The sequence below is a fragment of the Homarus americanus genome, unplaced genomic scaffold, assembly GCF_018991925.1.
Source record: "Homarus americanus isolate GMGI-L3 unplaced genomic scaffold, GMGI_Hamer_2.0 scaffold52512, whole genome shotgun sequence".
Taxonomy (NCBI): domain Eukaryota; kingdom Metazoa; phylum Arthropoda; class Malacostraca; order Decapoda; family Nephropidae; genus Homarus; species Homarus americanus.
In genome coordinates, this window is record NW_024735442.1 from 2,514,824 (window position 1) to 2,536,263 (window position 21,440).

The 21,440-nt window shown below is 42.1% G+C and overlaps 1 protein-coding gene across 8 annotated transcripts in view; it reads left to right on the top strand.

Moving 5' to 3' along the window:
- LOC121870991 (pumilio homolog 2-like) overlaps positions 1 to 21,440 on the top strand; it is a 284,265-nt gene that overhangs the window by 167,839 nt on the left and 94,986 nt on the right. For 7 of the 8 annotated variants that reach the window (XM_042373000.1, XM_042373003.1, XM_042372998.1 and 4 more), the window contains 4 exons: positions 4,803 to 4,935; positions 5,234 to 5,439; positions 5,605 to 5,747; positions 10,128 to 10,509. In XM_042373000.1, coding sequence (XP_042228934.1) covers positions 4,803 to 4,935; positions 5,234 to 5,439; positions 5,605 to 5,747; positions 10,128 to 10,509 — 864 coding nt within the window. The remainder of the gene's footprint in view (positions 1 to 4,802; positions 4,936 to 5,233; positions 5,440 to 5,604; positions 5,748 to 10,127; positions 10,510 to 21,440) is intronic. The other variant, XM_042373001.1, reaches the window with a different exon arrangement.

Genomic DNA, 21,440 nt, shown 5'->3' on the forward strand with positions numbered 1-21,440 from the left:
AAACCCAGTAATGTTTGCATTCAGAGCGAAGACAGGAAAATGAAATGTTATAATCTCACATGACGCTCACAAGATGTACAGTGTATCTTAAACGGAAATAAACTCCACGGGTAACCCAAGTGAATAGCGAACACAACCTCCTACCTTTTCCACCCGAAACATAACCCATTCTAACCTTGTATACAGTACTGTATATGTTTTAGGCATAAATTTTTATTTGGAGATTCTACGTTCTGATTTTCGAGGAATTTACTATAATTTTGAAGAAAATATAAATAAATAGATTTTAGTCGCTCACAAATCTGGGATCATTTGTTGAGATTATTAATGAAGTGTGGAGCTGATGACCAGAGATTAAAATGCACAAGCTGCGTATAAAAACTATTGTTACATATATTGTACACTTTACTACGAAACCATAGAGTAAAAATGCACCACCCCATTTACAAGCTGAAAAAGGGTAGTTTTGAACTTTGTCGTAATATTCATTTGATTTTACATCATTCTTTTTGTAGAGGCAACTAGTCCACCAGTTTTCCAGTAGGTGCTTCATGCCTACAGTACAGTATATTCACTTCTTGGTTCCCACTGAAAGATGACTACAGTAAGTCAACAATAGAGTAGATTTCTATAACATCTGTGGACCAAAAAGGACTTGTGTGATGTTATTCCCATCCGATCATTACACAATACTTTGTGTTATCCACCAGTTTCAAACGCATTGTATAAAATGGTACCAGTTCTGGATGTTGTTCTAATTTCCTTGATTGGAGCTGCCACCACAAACTGGACTGCTAATACACGGAGCCACTCTTTTTTATGACTTGAAAATACAGCATAAGAACGAGATTCTGTATTTCAAATGTTAACAGGCGAGATTACGATTTTGTTAGGTAAAAATGTAAGACACCAGGTATGTACCAGGAAACACCATTTGTTTCACTGCAAAAAAAGTACTGTACCTATAAGCCATGGTGTAAGACTTCTCCGAAACCCGAGGTCGATAGCTTTGTTAATACTGTAATTAAATTGTGGCTGGCTAAAGCGAATGCCTTGGTGAAGTCATTGAAGGCAACAGCCACAGGCGTCTTGAGTTTTTCCAAATGACGGTACATGTAATCGAGAAAGCTGACCAGACAGTAGGTGAGGGAGGAATTTTTCATAGTGCCATATTGCTGAGGATGTAAGGCGCCTGCAATATCAGCGTAGGCCCAGTCAAAAAGACAACTTCAGCAGATTAAGCTGGGTATTGGGGTGATGGCAGTCGGATATAACTCGTATAAGGATTGTGGGCTCGTTGAATTGGGCACTCACTGGTCACACACACGAAGTCTTCCGGTCAGCGAGGTTGTAGAGACGAACTTTCCAAACTTATATTCTGGCAGACTCCAAGTATAGTACACCAGTGACTTATGTTTTGTTTCTGGAAAGTCTAAGTACTGTAGTGCCTAAAAGAAATTAACTTTGGAATTTGTCATTAAAATGTCAACCGAGCATATATTACCTGCATAAGTTGAACGCATAACATTTGTATATGCATCGTGATTATATTATTCCAAGTTTGTACAAGACATACCAACTCTGACCAGGAAATGGAAATACCTGTACACATATTGTATAATTATTTAGATTGGACTACAGGTACAGTACTGTTCTGGCAGGGTTACTTACGAGAGGATAAGCTGACAGGGTTCCCCATCGTGTTTAAGAGGAAATGTATTGTATATCCTGGAACTGGAAGCTCTCATATTCATCTTACTCCATCAGGGTAATGTCATCAGCAGAGTGAAGTCCTGTTGCACGCCACTTTTTTTTTTTTAAGATTTGTAGGTATGTTACCTACGATTAAGGTAACTCGTTTGGAAAGAAATAATGGAAAAGAAAGGGACAATGAAAATCGTTCAGAATGTTCTTGGTTATCTTGAAGTGCAGCACAATAAAAGATTTATGATAATTAATGTAGAGTGATTGAATTGGTACTCCGTGAAATCCTTGACACTATCTGGTGTAAACTGCCCACCTAACCATTCCTTTGTGTGAAGAAACGCAGGGCTTTTCTCAACGTTGTCAACTTAGGTTTAATGTCTGTTGTGGTGCCTTTTTTACTTCTCTATAAAGTGTGAAGTAAAGAGGATGACCGACAGTGACACGAATTGTTCATAATTGCCTGTAATACCGATTGATCATATGCCTGGCAGCACCGCGGAAGTAGGTGGTCCCAGTGGATGATAAAATACCAATTAGTCAATCGGAAAAAAGAATTTCATAAAATTGTTAAACGCAGTTCGAAACAGAAGGTTAAGTGGCGCTTGCTTAAAAGTACTGCTCTTAGATAGATATTCAGTTATTTACTTGTGAAAGGTTTTGGGGGAATATTGTTGTACCTTACATACCCTACCTGGTCATTGTCTTCACTCTAGAAGTTGAGTTTCGTACAAGTTAAAAATACTGGTTGGTCAGGGGTTTTTTTGTGGGAGGGGGGGGGGGGTTATTTGATGATGATTTATGAGTTGGTGTAGAAGCTTGTTGCATTAACGTCCTCTGAGTGAGCATCCTTCTATTATCACTCCTGAGTGCCTCAATGAGTAGGATTGCTTTTGTTGGGGAAATAAATTTCTACCACTCCTTAAGAGAAAAACTCACAAACAATTATGACGTTAAATAATAGACTATGAATACAGATTTAGGTCTTAATAAGTTTTAAAATTTTCTGGAAAGTAATGAGTTAAATATGGCGGAACCTCTGAGAACATTAGAGGAAACAGTTCGCTTCCAACCAGTCTAATAAACGTCAGGGAGTAAGGCGCTCTCCATAGATGAAATAATTAGCTTAATTTCTAATGTGATGCTGAGATTGAGAACCCCAGTACGTATTTGAAGCTCAGAATGCCGTGCAGTACAGTAGTGGCATTCCTTATATTGTTCATTTGCATTTACATTGACGACTGTGAATTCCTTGCTGGGATTCACCGTCCACTAATTTGTGAGTTATTGTATGAATAACGTCGCCAGCTTTAGTGAGGGCAACATACGTCCAGGTCATAACATGGAGAGCTCGTCGCCTCCTACCCCATTAAGTTCACAGTTTGCTCTCGAGTGTGGATCCCAAGTTATGTAACACCAGATGAGGTAGAGCCACGTCTCTATATCCGTTCATCGGAGTGTGACTGAGAATAACCTTGTCAACATATTAGCTTTGTCGCCGTGTTACCACTTAACTCCACATTTCTCTGTCAATTTCCTGGCTGATCCTTCACTGGCCGGATGTCCCTCGAAATTTACAATATGGTCGGTGTGGTCAATGTTATCCGGAAAATGATTGGTTAATGCAGCATTAGGCAAACGAGCGTTGGCGTTCGCCCTTATGGAGGTTCTATATTTGCAAGATATTTTTACTCTTGCCTGTACATTAAAGCTTCAATTTTCACCCCACCGCCGGCCTGTCTTCCTGTTTGATTACGTAATTTTATTCCCCGGCTTTGTGGAACTCAGAATTGGTATTGCACTTTGCCTGTCTGTTAACATTATGGTTGTTAGGCGACGAAACCTCCTTATCTTGTACATTATACTTTTTCCAGGGAAATTTTCCTAGAATATGCAGAAGCCTATTGCCTTTTAGGTCAGGTCACGGTCACCTCACTAACTCGACCTTTCTGCATTCTTTTTAGTGTTGTAGTGTGTTACTTGAGGGAACTTTTCTTAGTAACAGATAACATAATAACTTATATTTTAGGCACTCGTTCATTTTTTTGGTCAGCTTTGAGTTAATTTCAGTAATGTTTATTATGAGATACAATATAAACTTCTTGTAAGTATTTCCTAGTTAGATGAAGCTCGCCGACCTTGTGTCAGACAATTTTTTCCGTTTGGCTACAGTAAAGTGAGTGCTCTTAGCGTTTGAAATATTAATATTTCTAGTTGGTATTTTGGCGTTATGTAGTAGTGGATGAAATAAATCCTAGAAAAAGGTCTTGGAGATGAAAGAGTTTTTTCTTCTATATGGGATCCTCCAGGAGTAGAGGAGCGGCCACAGGCAGTTTTTGTGTTGTGTTGAGACAGATTAGAGATGCTATGACCTTTTGTATGTCTGATACCAACTAGGTGAGGTATTACGTAAGATGTAGTGCTGTGAAATGCGCAATGGACATTTAGACACGTTTTGATAAAAAGTACATTACAGAGTACTTTCTATTCCAAAACTGTACAAGTAAATATTTCAAGTTAATGTTTATTTACTATATAGTGTAAAATATTTAAATTATTGTCCACAATTAATGAAAGTAAATCACAGTGACTTCACTCACATCCAGTGCTGATTTAATATTCGCCCTCCATTATTATCTATGACTCTATCCTGCTTGACATAGAGGCCTCGTTGTTATCCGTCGTAATTGTTGGTGGAAGCTCTTGTCTCATTTATTACTGCGACGATGCCACTGTGCGGAATCGCCATCAAGGGAGTGGAACATTGCTCCTGTAGGCACTCGTAGTTGGACAGTGGGGGAATACAAAAAAATCAGTAAGGTAATTCGACTAAGGATAACCGATAAAGCCATTAATGTTCTGTTTTCATAATTTGTGGCTACTTGTTTTGCGATTCGAAATAAAAGGAGACCCTTCTTGTTATAATCCTCACAGAATTACTGTAGTTTGCCTCCGTTGTACTGGTGCTGCTGTAGGCTTGTCCTTTGGGATCTCCCTAGCTCAGTTACACTAACATCGTAAGATTATGCTAATTATTGATTTATTGTGTGTCTTTTATTGTGGATTTAATATCATTGTATTTATTTGTTTTCTTTCAGATTGCGCCTGCGAAAAAGTTATGGGGAGTGGAAGAGGGAAAGGCAGACAATAAGGGAATATTCAACATAGGAGAGGCGTCTTGGAGAGAAGCAACATGGAGCACAGGCACAGGTCATGCCACTGGTCCACACCGTAAGTCCTTTAATAATGTTGCTGCTAAACAGAGTGAGTGAAGCAGGATGTAAGCTGTGTAGAGCTGCTGGTGGTTGATATTAGGAGATTTTAATGTTAAGTATATCAGGTCAAGAATTTAGGAGAGAAACTGAACTGAAAGACTTGTCCGGTTAGGATCTATATGAGTTTGAAGATGTGTTAAGTGTTCTTGAACCAAGTTGAAGGTCTTGTCAGGTCAGTAAGTTAATGTATGGAGTGATAGCTAGATGTAAGTGTTTGTATGGGATGATTTAAACGTGTGGTTATTCCGTTGCAGATCACGGTGTGGGCCAGAGTCACGGGTTAGGTATGGGCGTAGGACAGAGGGGTCATGGGCGACCACAGTTCCCTGGGGGCGACTCCGTGTTATCACCACGCGCCACTGACCACACTGGAGTCGGCCTCAAGATGGTCGAATACGTCCTGGCCTCCTCACCCACCGGGAAGGATCTCGACGCCCGCATGGCCAACCTCGCCCTCAGAGTAAGTAACAAGCTGCTCTCTCTCCATTATTGGACCTCTTTGTTACTGCTCCACAGTTGGTATTTATTTATTTATTTTTTTTTTTTATTTATTTATTTATTTATTTATGTGATCAAAAAGAAGTGATTGTCTTTAAAAAGAAGGATGTTTACTTTACCCCGCCAGAACGGAGGTGTGGACAGTACCAAGGACAAGAAAGATAAGGCTCCTTCACCTTTTGACTCCGCGAAAAAGGATGTAGAGAACGGCAACGCCCCACAGGCAAACGGAATAGTACAGAACGGACTCGACGACGACAAAACTTTTAAGTGAGTATAATATTTGAATTCGGGTTTTTTCTGTTCGTTCTTCACAAGGGAATTGGGGTTTTCATAGTTAAAACGACATCAATAAGAATGTGTATCTGGTAACTCTGAAAACACCCGTAGTGACTAGTGTATAGGGGCGACCATGCCTTGCTCAGTGTTCTCACATTGCCTGGACATACATTTATTGCCTTTTCCAATATGAGAATATCTCTTAACTTTGTCTTACCGTTTATACTTGCCAGAGGTCTATCCATTATCCACCCCTTCCCATGTTACTTTCATCAGTAACCCCTAGATACTCCTACCTGTCGTTGTATATCACCTCACATTACTGTAGTATATGTCTCCACCATGTTGGCCATCATCCACCCCACACTCGACACTCTTTCACCAGTATTCACCGAAAGTCGTTCACTCTCCACGTGTTCCCCTCTGACCTGCGCCAGATTCACTCTACCACCACATATACTTTGAAAAAAAAATACCGAATGTAACCTCCTAACGTCGCTCGGTCAAAGTTACATAGTTAGCATGTATTCCCACTATCGTACCTTTATTAATTATGATCTGAAACACTTCGTTCATCCATAACTACCTGCATAAATTTTATCCTTACCTGCTAGCGTACCTAAATCCATTCAGTATACCTTATGTTAGTCCTCTACCCTCACCATCTACATTACATCTATTCACCAAATACGTTGTTTCTGTCCCGGCTTGCCCCTTCCGATCGCCTCTTCATCCGTTCCTATCTGGGTGTATGGTTAAACATCTGGCGTGATACAGCCCAAGTTACAAAAAAGGGGGCGCAGAAAAGCTTCAAGGCAAAAACAACATGTTAGTCACATGTTATATGATTTAAAGTTAAGCCATATATTGTAAATGTCATTAAGTTTTAAACGCAATCCAGCAACTAAGCGGTTTGACTTTAAAAAAGACTTGATTTTCACCTGTGAGGAGAATAACCTTAGAGAGTTAGTTACCCACTACTCCGGTTGACCTTACCTGATCTTATGATATTTACCGAGTGGCGAGTGACCCCAGTCTAGATTGTGAAACTTGCTCATCTTCCCACGTTCCCTCCGGTCGTCTTGGCTGCCGAGGAGTTTCTTTTTAACAAGAAAGCTTCAAGTTACAGGCTCGTAAATCTCTTAAGGTCATGCCAATATTGCAGATCCTCTTAGCATTTTTTTATTCCAATTAGCTCAAGATTTTGTTTCGTGTATTTTTTTCCCACGCAAAAGATTAGTACTGTATCTTTATGGATATCAAAACAGACAAGGCTTTCTAAATTTCAGTATTTTGAGACTTAATTAAGCAGCCTTTTTAGTTATAATTATGCATGTAAACACGATTTCGAGTGAAATAACTTAAGTTGAAACTTCAAGATGTCATCAAGCTTGTTAATATGTCAGAGCTAACTGTCTGGGAGGACCCATTTCGTCTTTGCTGTCGCTAGTATTTAGACTCCGCCTTTGTTAAGTTCGCCTTTGTTAAGTTCTATGAGAAATGACCCAGATTTTAGTGGTTGGTTGTATAAGTGAATGGAGTAGTGTGGGGTGGTGAGTAATAAGCGCGTGTTCACTGTAACTATAAAGGCACGGGAGCTGAACGTGCGGGTGAAACTCTCAGCGCATCAGTGACTCACATGAAACCTCATCCACTTGCTGTAGTTTTTGTGTTGGCAATTTTCTGATTTTCCCCTTGTAAGCAGTGTACATGCAACTGTGTATTGATTTAATGTTGGCGCACAGTTAATTTTTGGTTTGTTATTTACTTGCAAATGGCATATGACCAAAAGAGGTATCGATGGTAACTTAGTCGATAGCGTAATGCGCAAGTGACATCACAAACATGGATACAAAGACTTTAAATCTTACATAATTAACTGGTACAATAATTGTGGAATGGATTCAGTAAAGCTGCAATCCACTCATTATGACAGGTGAAAGTTCTCACAGGGGACAGACGGCCCTCCATAAAACACATGACGTCATATTTCAGACAGTGAAGCTTACGCTGAGATCAAAGGTGATAGTCTAAAATATTATTATTAATATAGCGATGATGACATTGAGGGTACGGTACATGTGTGGAGTAGTGAGGTGGGCTGGACCTTGGTTGAGGAGGTGGTGAGTCAAGCGCTGAAGATACACGTGATCACCACATAAAGCAGTAAAGCAACAAGTTTTATACGTGTGTCGTCGTTATTGTTGCACACCTTGTACCACGCACATATCACCACATCCTCGCCTTAGTATGCGGAGTTAGCGTTATTAAGGTAGATAATTTTTTATTTATTATAAAATGAAGGCCAGTGTTTTACTACAACCCGAGCATTTACAACTTAAATTGGCTGATGTTACAGTTGCGGTAAGGAAACTAGGCAGTCATAGTAAATCGTTTGCTTATTCTGCATTGGAATTGAAATATCCCAGCATATATTTTGAGGTTAAACGTCGCGTGGAAAGCACCTATCGATCTCCATTTTCACGCCTTTCTTCATGATGCTGCACCCTCGTCATGTTTATGCTGCCGACAAGTAGATGTCTTTATCCCTTTCATGTCGAATCGTCTGTTTTTCTACTTATAAAAAGTAGGTTCACAAAGACTGTGTTAATCATCGACAAGTATGGACGCCGTTAATCTTCATTAAGTTCAAGAAAGACCGCTTCTCAATCTAATACATCCCAAAACCTTAGTCATGACTGTTTTTCAGTACTGCTGGGGAGGACCACCAGCCCCCCCCCCCTCCCCTGTCCTGTGTTATTGCATCCTTCCTACTGTAAAGCTTAATCAGGAAGCTGCTACAGTATTGTTATACATATGGTGTGGTTACATTTGGTCGTAGTTAATGGTGGGATGTGCAGTACAGTCGCTTGTAAAGGGAGGTCAGTATTATGTACTAATGTATATGCGTGGATAAAAGTGAAAGCTGGGTCGCGCTATCGACGTTGACCATCGTCACACAGCGGCCTTCCGAGGTTAGGTTATCTTTGGTACTGTATATTGTACTGTACTTACGACTCGGTGGGTGACCGACCGCTCTAACACACTTCAGAATTTACACTTAGGGGTAAAAATGTTAAATTTCTTACTTTACCTCCTATATTAAAGACGGTTAATCTACTTGAGACATGTTACAGGAATGGTTGTCGGTTATACAAGTAATTTTCATAGTTTTATTGCAAAACATTGTTTAATCTTTTAGATATATTGACAGTGGCCAAGCGTGAATATCAGTGTCATAGCAAACTTTTTACATCATTGATGCAAATTTTGTGTATATTTGGAAGAATATTAGGTTACACTTGACTTTCTGTCAGTTCGCCTGTGTATCCCTATCCCCCCAAAAAGATAAAGAAAATAGATTAAAGCCCAACTAGAAGCCATCGAGCTGCATGGATGGCAACATGTCAATATTGTACGGCAAACTAACACAAACCCACACGTGTGAGTTTGTTGGAGGGAGTGTGTGGACCTCCCTTGTTAACATGAGGATGAGTGCTGTTATTTAAGGCATTAATTTCTTAAAACGATCCAAAAGTCTCGCTAAAACTTACTGGAGGTAAACGCTAGAATTGTTACATGAAATACACTAGTAGGTCGCGCGCACAAGTGTTTGGAGGAAGACCTGTTATTATCCCGCCACTCGGTACACCTCGGTTGAGAAGTAACTGTATCCTGGGGGGGGGGGGCACAATATTTTTCCGTTTTTTATGTAAGAAGTACGTACAGTAATGAAAGTTCAGTTTGATGTTGGAAGTCTTCCTGTTATTTTATTACGTTTGTTGAAGTGGGTTGAAGGGCTGGTGCTGGTCAATGAAGGCTAGGTTATGGTGCAGTTGTAGTTAGTGGAATATCGCTGCTTCTGTTTTACTGTACAAGTATTTGTAAAAAAAAAAGAATTGTACTCGAGTTCATATAAAACAAAAGAAAAAACCTCTTGTGTACAAATTTAGATACAATGTCGACGCGTGGTGTATCATAATTATTAAGAATAACCGTTCAGCTCAACGTGCACGGTGATGTGAGGCTATACCACCCTAATTTAACGAAACAACTGATCAGTAATTTATGTCGTCGCCCCCCCCCCCCTCTCCCCCGTTCTCAAAATACCGGATATCGAATTATTGTAGTTTCGTTGTATGGTGCATTAGTGTGGAGAGTGTACATAGTATATATAGCAACTTAAAATTTACATAAACACGTTGAGGCTATGTTGTGTATGAGGGGAAAAATGTAATTTGCACTAGAACAAACTTTCTCATCCGCCAGCAGATGTGTTCAACGTAATAACTCGCATAGGAGGGTACACTACAATATATTTTAGATGAACATGCTGATAGATTAATTACAGGGCATACTTAATGATAGTAGTGTGTTGCAATCTCACAGCCGGACGCCGGGGAGCAGACAGGGATCGCCGTCGGAAGAAGACCTCAACAAAAACGGCATGGTACCGGGCGTAGGTGTCAAAGAACCTGAGTTGGTGGGCGGTGGCGTGGTGATGGGCGGCCCTGGAGCACAAGTTTTAGGACATCTCGATCATTCGGGGTTCGACGGCGTGGGCGGCGGAGCTGTGGGCGGCATGGGTGGCCCTGCAGGCATGTTAGACCCAAGCATGAGCGGTGCGGGCGGACCCTTCTCCTCTCCTGCAGGACCTGACTACAACAATATGGCCACCAGCATGCCCATGGACTCTCCTACCTTACTGCCCGCCCCAGGGGGACCTCAGCCACAGAACTTTACAGACAGTCAGGTGAGTACTACACTATACAGTATCTCCTTAATTCCATCTTCTATCTCGTATGAATTCTATACTCACTTGGCTGGTATTTTAATATGACTTTTCGAAATCATGTTTTAAATTGTTTAATTGTTGTAATGTTAAGGTCAGTATTCCCGTACTCCTAAAATAAGTCTCACATCATTAGTTTGTATTACCATGAACGAAGGCAAGAAAAAATACATTTGGTGAATGGATAATGCCATAATAAAAGCTCCTTCCGGCCCAGTGGGGGATATGATATTGACCTTTTGTTGATACTGTACATGCTGCCGGCTTTGTCACACGAAGGTATATGTACGGAATTCCTTAAAAATTGGGCCAAGGTTGAGTTTTTTCTTTAACGTGATGTTCATCGACGGACTTTTACTACCCGGAATTACATTATTTTGTTAAGGGCTTCACACAATTGACCCACAACAGAAAGGTAACGACCGCCGAAGTACTCATTTGTTTTATGGTCACATTTTGGAAACCGGGAGGGTGACATTGGTTTATGCTTCACGTGAATTGTGGCTTCATACATATTGCTGATAAGTAAAGGTAGATATCATATCAATACATGACAGTTATGAAATGCCAGGGCACTGACCCTATTTAATACAGTACAAAGATTGCCGTCAGGTGACGGTTCACCATACTGTATTTGTCAAGCTAAGGTCCATTAGCATGGTTTTAATATGTAGCATCATGACCAACACTTGTGCACCTTGAAATATCGCATCAATATGGATTTAACGGATGCGCGATGTCATTTCCATTCAATATCTCTTAATTTTTTAATACTGACTCTTATTTGACTTGTTATGAAAAGAAAGGGTCACTTGGTAGGGTTCATTCTTAGTGTCTACTAGTTGTCCTGGTAGCCAAGTATGACCGTTGGATGAGCTCCAGGCATATTAGATTCTGCAGTGAATAAATGTAAATCTTGTCCAGCAGTGTAGTGTAGATGTAAACTAGTAAACCTTATAGCTATACGCCGCCTGGATTTCCGCGAAAGCAAAGTATGATATTCAATTATGCTTTGCTATCAGGGCATTAAATTTCATTACTAATACGGAATTGCTGACCTGAGCTGTGATGAAAATTTTGTGTTGTTGTCTTTCATTGTACAGTAGAAGCTACGTAGTTGAACACTTGAAAGGTAAGTTGTTTTGAGGACCTGAAGTGTTCAAACATGATGCTTCGCTAAATCTTGTGTACCGGTAAGTCTGGGAATCTTGTTACTCGTATATATGAATGAAATAACCTATGATGTTGTTGGCATATAGTAAGGTCGCGGATTCTACCCACAAAATATTTTTATTGAGAATATAGGACAACGAATCATTATTTTTTTTTATTACAACCGACCACATATTTAAACCGTATACAGTATTCCAAACTTGTCTATACATGGGTAGTTTTTTGTGAGGCTAGATTTATTGTGATTCATTCATGTTAGTGTGCAAAACAAGTGGCTTTAACGGGAATGTTTGTGGTGCTCATACAGGTATATCATGTTACTGGTTTAGTGTAGCCCACCATGACAGCCATAAGAGAGAACGGGTGCAGAGAACGGCAGTGAGAGAAAACGGCAGCGTTCAGAGGTGAGAGCGGTGACTAACATAAACGACTGTTTGGGAATATGACATGCATTGTTTTTAAAGTTATATTTCATGGAGGTTAAATGTTATTGACAGTTAAATCACCCTTATTACTCACAGTTTTAGTGATGGTGACTGGATGAGTTGGTGTGAGTGACGTGTGTGTGTTATTGTGGACCCAGTGAAGGGGTTGTGGTCACGTGGCCATGAACAGTGGTTTCAAATTTCTGTATCCTGAATGGTATTTTAGATAGCTTGGTTTGCTGTCTTTTATAGAGAGGCTATAGGGAGTGAAGGGAGACTGGATTAAGATAACAATGGCCGTATTAAAGTTTGATTTCAAACGTTATTTACTATTATTAGCATCTGTGTAGTTATCCGTGGCGTCACAGCAGTCAACAACAGTGTGTGACGTTTCATCTGGCTGTGAGCGAGAACTTGGATTTAACGAAAATTGACTCCTGTTATTTTCACAAAAATATCAAAGATGTCGCTTATGTTTTGTGCATAAAACCAAGGTACGGTGCAGTATATGGGTTTAAGGGTAACCTTGCTTATATGATCATTTACTACAGAGAGAGAGAGATTCAGCGAAGCTTTGGGAAATACATGAGATGAACGGTGTTTTGAATGGAAGTTTCAACTTTCGTTGGTAAGATTTATTAAAAAAAAATAAAGAAACCAACACTGGTGTCCACATATAAGTCATTCAGCGAATGTCATTTTAATAACCACAGATCGCTAAAAGCTGCGTAGCTAAATAAAAGCAACACCTTAAATATTGAAAGATGGTTAACAGATAAGAGATTGTAAAACTGACCTGTATAGGTTTTGTCACTTCGTTGACTGTTATCGCCTCGGTAGTCATCGTATCATAGTAAAATGTCGTGGAGTGAACTATAGGCGTGTAAGTTACTTCATACAAACTCGGGCTATTCCTCGAGATGTTTTACCACATTCTCGGCACTAGTCCAGGTATGTTTTATTGGGGAATAATTTCAGTTGGTTAAGAATCAATGCAGTAAAATGAAAAGACAATTTGGAATTTTGCAGATAATCATGTCCTTTTTATGTGTAATAAAAATACCGGAATTTATATCACTAGATATCAAGGGCTCTCTCCCCTTGACTCCGTGTTCGGGTGTTTGCCAGTTGTAAATAACGTTGTGCACGATTGTATTATCACCTTTTGACCAGATGTTACATACCTAACCTAGTTTAGGGTTTTACGTCTAACCAGATTGAAATTTACGGTTAAGGGTATATAAACCCATTTAGTTAAGTAAATACGTTTCCACTATCCTGTGTGACTGACGCACTGTTGCGACATATACAGAGGATCGAGCAATATTTGTGTACATTCTTCATCAGTTGCCCAGTGGGGTAAGAGAGTGCTACTGTGGACCCCAAGACTGCTTTAAACAAGTCCCCAAGGCCATTCGCTCGTCTGCCACGTCTTGTATAATTCTGGCTGGACATACCGCCTTTTATTTTTGTGTACACACAAGTTTTGTGGTTTAAAGAGGATTCTGGTTATTTCGTTTACCTCTAACTGGATTACCTTCATGATCGTTGACCTTTAGGTTGCAAGAGAAGTCTTTTCCTTTACCCCGGGAAGAATTCACGTCAGCCAGTGATGCCATCTCGTATAACCATTTTTATACACCAGCAGAGCGGAGTGTATTGCTTTTTGATGCTGTCTGTCTGTCCCTTTATTAAACTTTGGTTTAAGCGTTTGCGTTTCGTTCCGTTTTACAGTCATTGTGGGTGTATTTTGGACCTTTCACAGGTGCTCTTGTTAGCAAATTGTTCTATCATGGTATGTTTTAAGTGCGTGTTGCTCTCTTGCTCAATAGACGTATGACGTTACGATATGTTTGACTTGACCGTGTTACTGAAACTTTAATACGGGTGTGTTGGGTGGGTCCTCCATGGTGGCAGAAGTGGACTTAAGGTGGTGTGTGAGTTAGTGTCCAGTCCTACACATTGTTGCCAAAGTTCGCCCTCGGGGTCTGTGTTGTATCTTGCCCCGATCTACGTCTCTACTTTCGCCCTTGTTTCTTATAGCTTAATGTTCTTCTCCGCAATTTTTAAACTTGTGACATGAGTTTTCTTCCCAAGTAACAAGCACTCAAAGGCCTGAACTTACATTTGACCCTAGTCCCATGCAGCATATTTAAACTTGTAGAATTTGTTGCTTCATAGATTGCTAGTGCTGCAGTTGCTCCTATTGACGTCTGTTTCAGGACACTTGATGTTGTTTGAGGGGACAAGAAGTGGTGTGAGGGCATGATGAGTGGTGTTACGGGTGTGATGAGATAGGACTTGGTTTATGAGGGGATGAGGAGCGGTGTGAGGGGCAGTGCGCGAACTTTTGTTTGTATGACAGGTGATACCGTCGCTGACTAATCCGCCAACAGTCATAATTGCGTGCCAGGTTCGTCCCCACTACACGCCATGCCACATTCACGCCGCTCTTACCTCCACACCTATTGCTTGCGTCATCCACCACCACTCCCACGCCACCATCACTACCACTCCTACGCCACCATCACCACCACTCCCACGCCACCATTACCATCACTCCTACGCCACCACCACCACTCACGCCACCATCACCACCACTCCCACGCTACCATTATCATCACTCCCACGCCACCATTACCATCACTCCCACGCCACCATCACCACCACGCCACCACTCCTACGCTACCATCACCACCACCCCTCCGCCACTACCACCACGCCACCATCACCACCACTCCTACGCCACCATCACCACCACCCCTACGCCACCACTCCCACGCCACGACAACAACAATTATCTGGCCTCACTTAGGATAGGACTGGCTCGCATTTAGGAGATTAGGCGGCGCTACTTAGGCGATTTACTTATGATAAACTGACAGCATACACCAGGAGAGTTCCCATAAGTTATTGATTTTGCACCACTTGTTGGGAAAGTCCGTGGCTTCACTGTGAGTGCTGTTATCTTGCCCTGGGCGTTTACAGTATTCTTACTATTAGTCAGGATAGACGTTATCTTTAGTGTTGGCTAATTTGTACGTTCTTGTGATTTGTAATAGGGACATTACATGAGAATTGTGCTTATCGTTTTGTTCTTTTACTCAGTTCTAAGAGAATATTATAATAAGCACAGCAAGAGGTTGGCTTGAGGTGAAGGAATGGGGAGAAAGAGCGGGGTAGGAGTAAGGGTTTGGGGGTATCGGAGGGTAAGGGGGGGGCGAGGGGAACAAGGAGGTCCTTCAGGGCACTACAGAGGACCCTTGACGTGACCCCGCCCCGGTTCCCTGGACCCGCAGCACTGGCATCCCGGGGCTACACAACACCCTCAAAATATTAGGCATATCATCTTCTATACATTGTTAAAACATTCTAGAAAACATGTGTTTGTGGCAAGTGGTGTGATTGGTGATAGGTGGATGGGCTTGAGAGAGGAATGAAGACGACAAGGAATGAGAGGGAAGACGGGCGGGCGGTGCCAGGCTGGCTGTCGTCACATACTCTCACTCACAAATGCTTCGCTCGCCTCTGGCTTCATAGTGTTCACCTCCGGGATTCTTCACCACCACCACACACTCACATGCATCACAACAAACCACCAACACTCCCTTGTGTAGTAAACATATGTGACCTGAAGCTTCCGTTAAATGAGAGAATTCCAAGGAAATAGTCACTTTATGAATGCGGATCTTCTTGTAACTTTATTAATCTGAGGCCAAGAAGAGAGAAACTAAAAACCAACCAACCCGTACCTGCATCTAGAGACCAATGGAGGTTCTCTGTATCACCAGGGAACCTTGGAATGTATATACGCGTTATTCCTCTTAAGTAGTTAGTTATGTTTTATAATTCAGACATACGGTTCGTGGTTACATGGTACGTTTCTTTGTCCTCCCCCTCACACTAGCTGCTGCTCTCGGCTCCAGTATTGTAGTTGTCTGTTGGTGTCGGATGAAAGAGTGTCAGCCTAATTGGCGGCTGTAATGTTAACCTCACTGGCATCACTGCTTTCTTTGATACGGTCAAAAAGAGCTCGGCCTTAGTCATCAAGGACCAAGTCTTAGGGTTAAAAGTGTTAATCACTTTTGTTTTATACATTATCACCACTTAAACTGCTCAACTCGACGAATTATTGTCTTCAATTTTGTATTATATTCCATATAGTCATTTATAGATTCCTTTCGTTGTTGTTAGACGCCACTTCAGTACTATACAAAAATGTGGTTATATCCTGTAGATGTCAGGGTATCAGCCGTGAAGAGTATAGCTCCAGCTCCCAAACGTTGGGAGTGTGTAGTTGAGCTCTGTACTTTAAGATGGGATTCTTGGAACTCCTCTCGGGAAATTTCGTGGGTTTGATTGTGGTCAATAAAGGGCCAGTCAATGGTTCAAAGATCATTAATCAGCTTTAACCTGTGAGCTTCAAACATTGAGATTAAATTCCGACCTTCAAATAAAGACTTTCGCAACGATTAATGTCCCTAGAAGATTGTGCTTGTAGGAGATAGTTCAGGGGTCAAGGCCAAAAGCTTAACTGCGAATCGGCCAGCTTTAAGTTACTCCAAACTTCTAGATCAGATTTGGACTTACACTCGTTGACTCCTCGTGAGGGATTATAGTGATAACTCGCCAAGTATCGTCTTGAGGATGGCCGCTCTTTATATTTAACTCCGGCAGACATATTTAACTAGGCTGGCGTGAGGTGTGGATGTTGTTTATCCCTGAGACCGTCACACGTTGCTGGATGATATACCGCTGCTAGCTTTTTTCGCCTCGGTATCATGTGCCAAGTTTTTGTCGGCAGATTCAGGCCAAATTAGAAGAGATTTCATACCGTGCCCGTCAGGATGACCCCGTGGATTTTTTCTGTCGGATTACCCGTTATCTTTTTCACCTGGGACCACATGCGATGATCACTATTCATTGTATTCATCGGCATTAGTTGCCGAGATGGTTTTGGTGACAATGTGGGTGGTGGATGAGGGCTGGAGGTTGTAGGTAGCCGGCGATGGTTTGAGTGAAGGCTGGAGGTTTTAGGCAGAGGTAGTGGTGTGTACTGTAGGTTGTATGTAGGAGTGAGGGCTGGAGGTTGTAATGTACGTATAAGGCTGGTAGTGTGTGTGGCGGAGGGTGAGGGCAAGAGGTGGTCGGTAAGGACAGTGGTGTGAGTTGGTGGGTGAGGGGCGGAGATTGTAGGTAGGGGCGGCGGTGAGAGGTGGTGGTGGGAGAGGGCTGGGCAGGGCAGGGCGGGGTTGGATGGGTGTGGGGTGGCAGGAAGGTGGCGTGTGGTGTCGCGCCACTTTTCATGGGTGCCAGCCGGCCAGCGAGTGGTGAGTCCCTGTCAATATCATATTCCTGCAAGTCCGATAGCTGAACAACACATTAAAATGTTTACAACTCGCGACAAACGTTCACTGATGTCGGGTAAAGATGGCTAACTATGCTTTATTAATGACGACATACTCCCCATGTATTGTATCTACTACACTAGTTAGACTTAAACCACATGTTAGTGTAATTAATTAATTAATTAATTAATTCGTGTTTACTTTAAGTGCATATATTTTTGACGCCCTGCATAGAAAAACTTGTTTTTTGGAGAACGTAGTTATGATTGTAATATTTCAGGAGTGTTCTTTATTCTATCAGCGTTTATGTCGAGTAACGGCAGATGGAGTCTTTTTCATTGTCTATATTAAGTTGTTATATAGTTTTTATTTTCCTAGCACACGGACAAACGACCTCGTGGCAGGTGTGGCGTGTTATCCTTCTCCTTGCCCCCACTCTTGCCTCGCATGTTATCCTTCTCCCTTCTCTCCGCCTCTGCCTGGTGTTTTGTCCTTTCCTTATGTCACTGCCCCTTGTCTCGCATGTTATCCTTCTTTCTTGTCCCCCGTCCCTGCTTCGCATGTTATCCTTCTCCCTTGCCCCTGTCAGCAGGCAGAATAGCCTTGGGAGGGGAGGGGCCAGGAAGGGCTGGGGGTTGAACCAAGCACCTGTGAATCAGACCACGTGTCGTGACGCCGCCTCATTACCAGTGGATAATAATTGCAAGCCACACAGTTTTGCCAGTTACCAAAAATGCTTCAGTATTATCATATCCGTTTATATAATTCCCTTGTTGGTGCGCGAGAATACGGCTCTGTGAAGGTCGTTCTAGTAAGGTTGTGGAGGTGTAGCAGCTCCGGGACAAAACGTGTCTTTGTTAGTTTCTCCTTGGTGTTACTTACGAGGCGCTTTATCACAGGTGCAATGACCTAATTAGATTTAATGCCAGAAACAGCGCTGATCATTTTTGACGTTAGTTTTTTGATCGACTGTAGGTAGGTACAGTTGATCAAAAAGATATCCTTACAAAATTGTGTTAGACAGTACAATGGCACAGCGAACGAAGGGTTTTGGCAACTCTACCAAGACGGCGGGAGTCGCAGTTTTCATTCTGAAATTCATCGGAACAACCCCTCCCCCAGGACAGATGGTGTATTGATCGACTGTACCGTGTACACCCACCGGAAGAAATTTGGGGTTAATGTAAATTGTATCAGTCATCGTGTGCAATTCTACATCACATTTATTTCGCCACTGACAAATGTTTTAGAGGGTGAGAAGCGTATGACGTTGCTGGTGACTTCAGTAATATCATTTAGTGATTTTGCTTATTTCTCACAACTGGCGGACAAGGCAGCGAGGCATATGTGGCCATACACTTATTGATTGCAAGTGTCTTTATTACAATTTGTCTCGACGAAAACATGTTTGTCATTTTAATAATAGGATGTATGTGGACTTACGACACCCAAGCGAACGAGCTTCACTCCCTGATTGCCGCCGTGGTGCTCTTATTCTGTAATCTTGGTGAGGAAAACAGCGCACTAGGCCTAGTGGTTTGGCTGTGATGGAAGGTGCCTCTTGTTTTCCGCGCCAGTTCTCAGCTCAACTCACACAACCTGTTGATGTAATATTTGTTCATGGACAACATGCGAGTCACCATTAGAATACTAAGAAAGAACACCTTAAAGAAACAAAACAAAAATATAAACGTTCCTGTGGCATGGATCTCTGCATCCCCTAAAGGGGAGAGAATTAGCGAGGCTGTGGTTGAATGGATATGTGATGTCCCGCCGTCCCCCAACCCTCACTCTTCCTCGCTGTAGCACACACACTCTCACTCCCCACAGCAGTGTGCATCCCTGTACACCAGGCATGACTTACACTTAGGCCCTCACGCCGGTGGTTGTGTATACACCACACGAGTCAATGGCGTTCATGGATTATCGGCGGAACAGTGACTGGCACAGTGACGGTGTAAGCGCTCACGCCCAGACTTAAGCCAATAACAAGTAATCCAAGGTTGTATAATCGACCCCTACATTTTTTTCTCTCTGAAATTGTGTTGTTGACTGATACAGGTGTGGTGGAACATGGTAAACACCCAGGTGGGAAAGCAACACACTGTGTGACGGCGCCAGAGAAATGTAACAGGCTGGTTGCTAGAAGGGATGAGACAAGTAACACCAGTGGAGGGAAAAGGTCAGGTGACACAGGTGGAGGGAAAAGGGCGGTTAGGGAAAGGGGCAGGTGACAGGTGGAGGAAAAGGGGCAGGTGACAGTTGGAGGGAAGGGGGCAGGTGACACAGGTGGAGGGAAAGGGGCAGGTGACACAGGTGGAAGGAAAGGGGCAGGTGACAGGTGGAGGGAAGGGGGCAGGCGACACTGGTGTAGGGAAGGGGGCAGGCGACACAGGTGTAGGGAAGAGGGTAGATGGCACAGGTGAAGAGAAAGGGGCAGGTGACACAAGTATTTCTTTAAGCAAGTCATTGTTCGATGATGTTTTCTAGGCAGTAGCCAGACAGGTTTTCTCTTCGTGGTGGCCGAGGCTCCATACCGTGTGTCGGTAAATAAAGTATCTAGTGAGCAACTGGTGAGTTAGTCGAAGGATACCGCCATAGTTTGTTGATTTAACTCCCTAGTGCTGATAGTACAATTTAGGTGGTCAGTTTATTATGAATTACCCAGCCCATGATATTAAATAGAGAAGAGGGGGACCAGCTGTTTACTAGAGGAGGGACAGGCTTGATGGGGAGGGGACAAGACGCAGTAATGGAACTAGGAGACATAAACTCGCCAGGATGATAGTGAGGACTGAATGAGCCAGATTTTATTTTGTTCACCGAGCGTTTCTATTGTGCAAACCCGTCGTATATGAGAAGCTGTGTAAGACTAAAAGAAACTAGTACACTGTCATGGCTTTTATTTATTTTTTTATGTATGTGGGCGGGTATGTTGGTTGTGACTGGGCGGTGGGGGCCAGAGGGAGACAAAGGGAGCAGGGAGGCGTAACGTCCACTATCCGCTCCCACCCACCCTAGTCTCCCTCCACCCACAGTTACCACACAACTAGAGGAATCCACTAGTAAGCTTCGATTATTGGAAACATTTAATTCTGGCGTTTTTTGTTCGATACAGTGACTTGAAAATTGCTACCACATGACAGGACGTCTAAATTGGTAGAAGTTACACAGGCATTTTCTGTGCTGAAGTTTATTACCGATGGAATGCGCCAGAATATTGTTTGTGTTCTGTATAACACGGAAATAATTCCCACGAACGGTTGAACCTAAACATGGGAATATATATATATATATATATATATATATATATATATATATATATATATATATATATATATATATATATATATATATATATATATATATATATATATATATATATATATAGGATGTATGATTGCAATTAGTGGTAATGGTTGGTGAGGGATCGTGTTGTTGAGACAAGCAGGGAGAAGAGAGGATCTCTCCTGAGAGAACTGGTTAAGGTCATTACGGCTCTTGGGTCTCGTTTTGAGCCGCGCGCCCTATATGCTAGTGGCTGCTCCTGTGTACCACCTCCCACACATCCGCTGCTGCTCCTACTTCTACATTGAACAAGTTACTTTAAATCACCTAGGGTGATGGTGGCGATGACATTTTTTGTAAGTTTTGCCAGCCCGTGTGTATAGAGATGACCTACACGCCATCTTGATCCTCCCCAACTCTCGCTCAGCCGTATAAAAGTCCACCCTTTGTTTTTGTTCGAAAGCGAATGCACACTTTACATAGAAGGGATCACAGAAATGACCGCAGCTTCCCTTTTCAATAAAAATGTTTTGGTTATATTCTTTTCTGGGGTTTATCTGTTGGTACCGTACTAGTAACGTTACTCAAATGTTTGCCGTGAGCCTAATTTAACTGTCCTGTTAGGAAGAATGACAGCATAAACGGCAAATGAAGACCT